The sequence below is a fragment of the Fragaria vesca genome, linkage group LG6 (assembly GCF_000184155.1).
Source record: "Fragaria vesca subsp. vesca linkage group LG6, FraVesHawaii_1.0, whole genome shotgun sequence".
NCBI lineage: Eukaryota > Viridiplantae > Streptophyta > Magnoliopsida > Rosales > Rosaceae > Fragaria > Fragaria vesca.
Genome location: NC_020496.1, coordinates 13104078 through 13113291, shown reverse-complemented (window position 1 = coordinate 13113291; position 9214 = coordinate 13104078). Strand labels below are relative to the sequence as shown.

Genomic DNA, 9214 nt, shown 5'->3' with positions numbered 1-9214 from the left:
AGGTCAAAGTCAACATGTAGTAGCTAAGCTGAGAGTGAGAGCGATACAGAGAAGAGCTGGATCGAGCTTGGACGTGTAAGGGTCAAGGCCTTGGAGATGAAGATGATCTGGAGGAGGAAAATGGCTGGAGATATATATGGGTTTGAAGGGTCAGATAAATCGAATTGAATCTTGGAAGAGAGAAAGCGAGAGTGATATGTTGGGTATAAAGATCGAAAAAAGGGCATTTGGTTGAATTGAATTGGCTCTCAAAATGTCAAACAACATGCACCTGTCTACAAATGGGTGATTTCCCACTTGTTTTTCCGATTTTCGACTAGCTGGTCAACTTCTCATTCATTGCTTCAGTTGTAAATGTCAATCCAACGCCCCACCTGCTGCGCTTTTGGTCTCAACCGATGACATTGATATCCAATAACGGATTCAAGAATTCTCCGAAATAATTCTAGAAAGGATAACAAGTCGCTTAGTGGTCGAGCGTCAGATATGAAATCCTCCGACCTGGGTTTAACTAACAAAATTGTTAAACTGACCAGATACTTTGTTACAATACATAGTTAGAACATCTCACATGTGCCGAGTGATTCAATTTTGATCATAAAAAGCGTCTAAATTACCCTAACACAAAAAAGAAGAAAGCACACACAATAGTTTGTATAACTAAAACAAACATTTTATCAAACATCTTGTCTGCCAATACAAACATTTTGGCATGCTGCATCTCATGGATGACATTGTAAAACATGAAGACTACTTGTTAAGGCCATTGCATTGGCAAATGGCCGTGAAATAAGATAAGGGGTATTGAGCTAGACATCCAAACTCACTAGATACCTGCAAGGCTGCAATGAGAATATATATGATTTTAAAATATTCGGCAAATTATATATGGTACTCAAACATTACTCAAAGTCCCATATAGGAGAAGTAGGCGTTAGGTTTGACTCTCATCATATTGTTGGGAAATTAAAATGAACATCTATAAAAGGGTGGTCGATTAAATTCATCCGTCGACTTGACACTAAATTGGTGCGACTCTTCTTTGGTAGTATTGTGGCTGTTGGATAAGGAGGGCATAGGCTCGATCTGCATATAATGCAATACCTTCATCATTATTCAAGGTGGTGCTGCCCCTTGCAAGTAGCTAGCCTACCTCAACCGACATTTGTAGAAATATCAATCCGATTTTAAATGCTTTGTAAACTATATTGCAACTCGATCAGACGATTACTTCTCTAAAAATGGTATTCACTTCTGCACTATCACGTAGAGAAAAGAAAAAGAATAGAAATGGTATGTCTAGCTAATAATGTCATTGCATATTTGGCAAGCACGTACAATTGAGCAACTCCAACAGATTTTGGTTGTTTTACTCAAACAATTTTCTTAAAACTTTTTCCAAAATGAAGAATGTAATGAGAAAGAAAACCGAATTCCTCATATTTACATCAAACTTTAAACTTTTAGGGAACGATTATGAATTAATCTTTAAAATAGGAAATCTGTTAGAGCTAGTTGAAGATCGAAGAAAAATTGTTTAAAGCTCTAACTTTCGCTTGTTTATGTCTTGTATATAATAAACCTTATAATAAAGATATTATAGGAAAGCCGTAGGAGATACGTATTCTAATTATAATTTTGGTTTACATTCAAATAACATGATACAAATTTGTGATTAGAAAAGAAAAAGAAAATAGTAACTTGTGTTGTCCTGATCATGTCATCACACCAAACCCACCAATTTGCATGCATGAACTTAATTAGTACCATAACAATATAATCACTTTATGACGACTTTCGCTTGCATGGAAATAACTGGAAACCCTAAACCTAGCTCGCCTGTGATTTTGCGTCGAGGCCGGAGAAACAGATATCTAGCTCACAAGCAAGTTGCAGAACTTTCACACCATTTTCTTTACTTTCGGTTCATCAACATGTTCTTTCTTTATTCACAACTTACTCTCCTAGCCTTTACCATTCATATATAAAGTTTAATTGTGCTCTCGAATTTAAAATAGTATATATATACTGATCATCTGCATCATCATCAAGCATTATATATCACACTGCGGCTGCCCTTTCCTATCCTCTCTCATGGCTGCCTTTCTTATTCTCTAGTCACTCGACTCTCTTCAACACCTTCATAACATCCACACACCCTCTTCCAAAAATGGAGATTCACTCTCATTTCATCAGCTTGGTCACTCGTTTACGTGCAACTCAGCTCCTTCTCTGCACACTCACTATATTACTCTTCACATCCACCACCTCCACCACCGCTGCCACCCTATCGGAGCTTCCCAGAGGCTTCAAGGCCACTCCCGACTCCTCAACCGAAACCTTCCAACCTCTCCTCTCCGACTCCACCGGCAACTTCTCACTCGGTTTTCTCCGAGTCAACAAAACCCAGCTCGCTCTCGCCATCCTCCACGTCCCGTCATCCGAGCCGTTTTGGCTCGCCAATCCAACCAAACTCGCTCGCTGGTCCGACCGTGCCCAACTCACCTTCAACGGCAGTCTCATCCTTACCGACCCTCACACCAAGTTATATTGGTCAACTCACACGAACGCTGATCGTGTGATCCTGCAAAACAATTCCAACCTACTAGTACAGAGTTCAAACCACACTGAACCTGCAGCATGGGAAAGTTTCGACTTTCCTACAGATACCCTTGTCGAAAACCAGAACTTCACATCGAAAATGGTTCTGATCTCCTCCAACGGACTATACTATATGCGATTAGGGCCCGACTTCATCGGCCTGTACGCGAATTTCAACGAAGGCTCGGACCAGATTTATCTCCGACACAAAGCCATGGAAGCCAAAACCGAGATAGTGGAGAATCAAGCCCCGATTTACGCGCAGATAAACCCGGATCGCTACCTCGGTATGTACCAAACAGGTAACCCGTTACCCGCCGACGTTCAAAAGTTCAACAGCTTTCAGACGCCGGTCACCGGCTTCCTCCGTGTCCGGTTAGAGCCCGACGGGAACTTAATCGGGTACTTCTGGGACGGGACGAAGTGGGTTTTGGACTACCAGGCCATTTCTCAAACCTGCGAGCTTCCTAGTGCGTGCGGTTCTTACGGGTTATGCACAGCCGGAAATGGCTGCTCGTGTTTGGACAACAGGACGGAGTATGCCTCGGGCGAGTGTTTCGCGGCGCAGTCGGGTGACTTCTGCAGCGACGGAGTGCCGAGGAATAATTTCTGGGTTTTGAGGAGGAACGGAGTGGAGCCGCCGTACAAGGAGTTGATGAGGTACGAAACGACGTCGTCGGTGAAGCAGTGCGAGAGCCTTTGTGAAAGGAACTGTAGCTGTTGGGGCGCGGTTTTCAATAACGGATCCGGGTTCTGTTACATGATGGACTACCCGGTCCAGTCCTTGGTGGGTGTGGGGGATGAGACCAAGATGGGGTATTTCAAGGTGCGGGAGGGTGCAGGGAGGAAGAAAGTGAACGTGGGAGCTGGGGTTGGGATTGGTGTGATGTGTGGGGTGGTCTTGATCTTGGTTGGGATTGTTGTGGTTTGGAGGTTTAGGGTTTGGAAGAGGAAGAGAGGAGCAGTCAAGAGCCGGTTCATGGAGCAAAACGGCGGCGTTTCGCCCGGGCCGTATAAGGATCTCGGAACGGCAAGCTTTAGGTCAATTGAGATGGGGAGTACATAGTGACGCAGGGAGTGACATTTTTTGGGTTTGGGAGTGATGAGGATGATTATGATGTTAATCACTAACTCATTTGATTAGTGGTGGTGCTTTCGGGCTAATCTTGGGTATAGTGGACCCTTAAACCTAAATGGCTAATCTCATTGGATAATGCTTGCAACTCTGCATAATTGTATATAGATTAGTGCTCTTCACATGTCACTTTGAGGCCTTTGTAATTTGTATCGATGAAAGTTGTACAATTTTAAAAGTATATGAATAGAGGTTTTGACCTAGGGAATGAATCATGTTGGAGTTTTTAATTTCTTTGTTTATATCTGTATATATTTCTAATGTTTTGTTTTTGTTTACATGACTTAAAGCTACATATAATGACATAACTTAAATACATAAGTATAGATTATGCTTCACCGTCGTAATATACGATAATTATTTATAACATTATATGTCTCAACTGACCACTTTAAATTTCTTGGTTTATTTGTTTGAGTTGGGTTTAAAGTTTAATTTTATAAAGATAAATTTCATAGCAGAAATTTTAAGTCTATTTTAAAGTTTGTTAAGTTCTTAACCCATTCTCGTCAAAACAAAGAGTTTTTTCGGTTTTCAACTTAAATTGTGCATAATGAAGTTCTAGAGTGGCCTGATTATACTTTCATTTTGCGACTATTGTTTGAGTATATATTACTGTTTAAGTGATCGGATGCAAATATAATGTGCAAAACTGGAGGTGGATACTGAAACGAGGGTAGTGATGTTGTGACTTGTGGATGAAGCAATTATTAGATAGGAGTAGTTTGTGGTTCTGTCATGTGGATTGTGAGGGACTAGAATGTGTTGTAAACAATGGAGTTGATGGGCACTAAGCCAAAAGATTTTTATCCTGCAAATGACGCACGGGGTGACATCATGTGGATTGTGATCCGACATTGAAAATCCTAAAGATTGGGATGCAGATGGTTAGGTGTAAGAGTATACGACAAAAAAAACAGTCCGTTGCAATTTTAATTTTAATTCTTCAAGCCCCAACTACAGTATAAAAATCCCATTTTGGCCATTTAAAATTACTCTCACCCGCCAAAAGTAGGATCAAATCTAATTAATGAGAATAAAATGAAAAAGAATAATATTGAAGAATTATTGGAATTATTATGATAAATGTTACATTGATGCCTTTTTTGTTGTTGTTGATAACCCATCGATCAGATGAAATGCACACAAAGATAAAAACTCAAAACACCAGAAAAACGTTTAGTACCATTTAGTTTAACGATATATTCTCTCTTTAAAAAATGAGAGGTTGTGAATTCGATTCACGAAAGACTAGTCGTAGCATTTGAGTTATTTACCCGATTGAAAAAAACACTAGAAAATCCTATATTGATCTTAAATCAAAATCTTCATGGTAGTGGTCGTGAGTCGTGACCAAATTATCCCAATGAGAGCTTGACTTCTAGATGTTGAATAACCCTACACCATGATCCTCCACACTGAAATTGCATAAAAAGAAGAACAAAAACAAACAAAGAACTTAGTAAATGTAGTCGTGGAAGAGGAGACCACTAATTAATTAACAGAACACCATAATGGTTCGGCAATGTTTATAAGCTTCCGTGATTTATCGGTATTGCTGTAAAGTTATGGTGTGAAGTGAAGTGAAGTGAATAAATCATTATTGAATATCGAGTCTTCAGGCCGGGGTTGAATTTGAATATGAAATTGTGGAAAAGGGAGAAAATTCGAATAGAAGATGAAAGGGTGAGGTGTATGAGATAAAGGAGGATGGGAGGTGAAATAACAGATTTGGGAATTTGATGAGAAATTCGCCAATATAGGGATAAAAGAAACTGTTTTGAGTAGTAGCTAGTGAATGACTGCTCAAGCTTCTGACAAGTGCAAGTTTGGCTTCAAGTTCCTAGCCGGAGATCTCTAGGAGGTGATGGATCTAGTGTTGATGATAACTTCTTTCAACGGTGCGATCGAGAGTAGTTGAGTGGTCAGGGTTGCTGCAATCGAGGCGGGTCATGGTGATGCAAATTGTGGTGGCGTGGTTGCAGATTTTCGGTCATGATGGTCCTAAGAGAAAATGCACCCATTAAGTGAGGGCAATTGCTAATTTGCTATCTAAAATTGATAATTGCATCCGGCTTATATAATGCACCAATTGAAGGTAATTTATTTGTCAATTTTCTATTCACACTGTAAATTATAACATTTGACATCAAACGGTTGTGATTTTTTTTTTGGACAATTGGGAATTTTATTAATTTATAAAAATTACAATAGAAAACCTAATAAGTTGGAATAAATAAGAATATACTTTCAACTTTTTTATATCTAAAAAAGTTCAAAGCCCATTTCCATTTAATCCTAACTTATTGGGTCCATTAGAGTAAAAATTACAAGCCTTGATGAAAAAACCCAAATACATAGCAAGATCTAAATAACAAAACTAAAAACTTAAGAACCCTAGCTCTAGCACACACATCCTCTCCAGCCGTCGGGAAGGAGTTGCTGACAAAGACTACCGGAGTTGTCGTCACACTCCATCTTGAGCCAAAAAGACGACTCGCCGAGAGACCCGATAGCAAGAATCCGAGCCAAAACCTCCCAAAAACGAAGAACCAAAAAACGTGTGAAGAATCCATCAATCCAATCATGGATCTATCATTACCCATAAACTTATCAACACCACCACTTCTATTCTGCAACCACCACTCAAGGAACAAAGAGGTAAAAGAACCCAAAACATCAAGAACCAAGAACAAGGAAGGAGGTGGTGGTGCATGCACCCAAGTCAAAGCTCTACACACCTTCCACTTGATACACGACGAATCGCGTTTAGGAGTAGAGGCAGCAAATTCGAAGTTGTCGTATTGAAGAAGCATGGACGAGGATAGATTTGAGACCGGAGATCTGGACGAAGAAAGTTGGGAGAGAAGATGGGTGGAAGATTCGATCTTGGAGATAGGAATTGGGCATGGGTTCAAGCTAGAAAAGAGAAATAAAAAACAAGAGCAAAGCAAGAAAACTGAGATCAAACTCAGGGACATCACCACAAGGATGAGAAATCACTACAAAGAGTGAAGAATCACCACAAGGGTGAGGAAGAACAAAAGACTCTCAAAACAGCAAAGAGAAAAAAGGAGAGATTTTTTTTGGAGAGAGGCGGGGAGGGGGCTATCCAACGGTTGTGATTGAAGAAGATTTTGTCAATTGTGTGTTAACAATAGTGCAAAGTGTGGAGCCCGCCCAAATCAGTCAGGCAAAATGATGGTCAAAAAATGGTCATCCAATTATCTGGGCAGCTGGTCCCCACTTGGACCCCAGCAATCAGTTAGGCAATTATGTCTTGGTGCATTGACCATTTCTATCAATTACCATATTAGTCACCTAATGAGTATATGGGTGCATCAGCTCTAATGAACTCAGGCAAGTGGAATTTTGGTAGAGTTACGGTGGCTGGTTGGTGGTCTGGAGGTGGCGACGCGTTAGTCTTGGGCCAAGCTTGGCCTTTTAGGCCCTACTATATTGGGATGGGGTTTGGCCTTAGAACTCAACCTTATGTCTTTAGATTTTGTCTAAATTCCAATAATACCATGTATTTGAAAACTATCTTTAGTGCCCACAATGTAGTACTTTATAGATATTACAAAGGTAATACGTAGAAAATAATTCTTAGGCCCAAAGATCTGATAGACAAACCCATACCTAATGCACGTTATGTAAACACACACAAGCACTAAAGCAAAACGTGTTTTCTCTCCCTTTTCTCTCTCTTGAAAAAACCCATTTCAGCCTCTCGGTTCTCCTCCCCCTCCGCCAGATCTGGACTTTTCTGATCTCCGGCCTGATTGTGGGGGGAGGACCTCGTCCCCCACCCTCGGTAGTAGTCTCCTGTCCTGGTGGTGGCAGTCTTGCTAGTAGATTTTTTGCTTTTCCCTTATGTTATGCTCCAAACCAAAATCCCGAAATCTCTACATTACAGATTTCACCCTTTCATCACTCCCATCCTTCTCTACCCCCTTCATCAATGTTCACTCCTCATGATCTGTCACACTCCGGACCCGATGTCGGTGGTTTCCAAGCACCTGATGCCGAACCCGAGGCGTGAGCGGAAAAAGTAAAATAAAATAAAACAATTTCAAATACTTTTTTAGAAATTGTTAAAAAACAAAAGAAATTGTAATAACAAAAACAATTACAGAAACAAAATAGGTCTTGCAGTCTATCTCACTTCTAATCTTCTGTAACTCTTTTCTACTCTTGTACACGTCCGTTAAACTTCACAATTAGACTTCTCGAAATACGTGTCGCCGTACGAACCTGAACAAGAATCTATAGGGGTGAGCTTACGCTCAATAGGGCCAAAACTCTTAAGGTTATTCTTATCTAAGTCGCAAAATCAAGTTATCAAGTAACAAACAATAATTTAAAAATAAATAATAACAATTCAATGCATATATGCAAATGAACTTTTTATTCACTCGATTACTGGCTTATTAGTCCATACATCAAAAACATATGAACTTACACGTCTCATACCATGTATATGTCTCCAACATACGACCTAACAAATCAGTAATATCTCACCACCTGTATCTCTTTTGTTAGTCATATTGTTATACTCATGGTCTTCCAAACCCGGAACCCGATTAGATCGTTTTATCGATGTTCGCCATCGATGGGGCATGCATTCCCCTCATTTATGCACGTGTGGACTAATCATAAATCTTGGATGCCCCATGAGGAAACTCAACAACACAAATGGTTTCCTAATAACAAAATCCCATATAATCCTAACTCTCATCTTCCTTTCCACTTCTAATCTCACCTCTTTCTCATGACATCATGTAATATCGATTTAAAAATAAAAATAAACAAATACATGCTTGTTATAAACTAAGAATGAGATAGAGAGAAAAGAGAAGAACAAAATGTAGGAGGAGGAAGAAGTGTCACTTTCATTCTCATTAGGCTCCTTTATATAGGAGTATGATTTACATATTAAGGACATAACTAATGAGTATTTACAAGGACATCCACATATGTTATAATATTTACAACACTCCCCCTTGGATGTCCATTAATAATCTGATGTTGGACGCGCTTAGTGTTGTCTCATTAAAAACCTTGCCAGGTAATAAAAACCCTGTGGGAAAAAACAACCCTGGTCGAAGGAGAAAAAGAGTGCAACGTGCATATGTCCTAGGTAGCATACTTCTGGATGCTCTCCCTGATGAGATTCTCCCCCTGATTGTTGCGATCTTCATGTACAGTAAATAGCAGTTTGATTTGTCTATAACTGAAGTGAGATCTTGTTCGTTTTACATACAGGGGCTCATCACAAGATTTTCATACCTACAAAGTGAAGACAATACCAACAGAGCTATACAATTTAATAGGTCTTACCTCATGTAATAATGTTAGAAACAACCTCACATGTTCAAATTCATACATTGTGTAATAACTAAACAGTATAAGCTAATTAACACATTACTATGTATGGTTCAAAACCATTGGAAGATTAGCATGGCATATCTAGCCACT

General features: G+C 39.7%; 1 protein-coding gene across 1 annotated transcript; it reads left to right on the top strand.

The window, feature by feature from the left end:
- The first annotated feature begins 2002 nt into the window (after positions 1-2002).
- On the top strand, positions 2003-3946 carry LOC101304594 (PAN domain-containing protein At5g03700-like). The gene has a single exon (XM_004302976.1). The coding sequence runs from the start codon at positions 2171-2173 to the stop codon at positions 3665-3667; it is 1497 nt and encodes a 498-aa protein (XP_004303024.1). The 5' UTR covers positions 2003-2170; the 3' UTR covers positions 3668-3946.
- The last annotated feature ends 5268 nt before the right edge of the window (positions 3947-9214 follow it).

Excerpts from the sequence above, each read along its gene's own strand:
- LOC101304594 (XM_004302976.1), top strand. The coding sequence starts at position 2,171 with ATGGAGATTCACTCTCATTTCATCAGCTTGGTCACTCGTTTACGTGCA.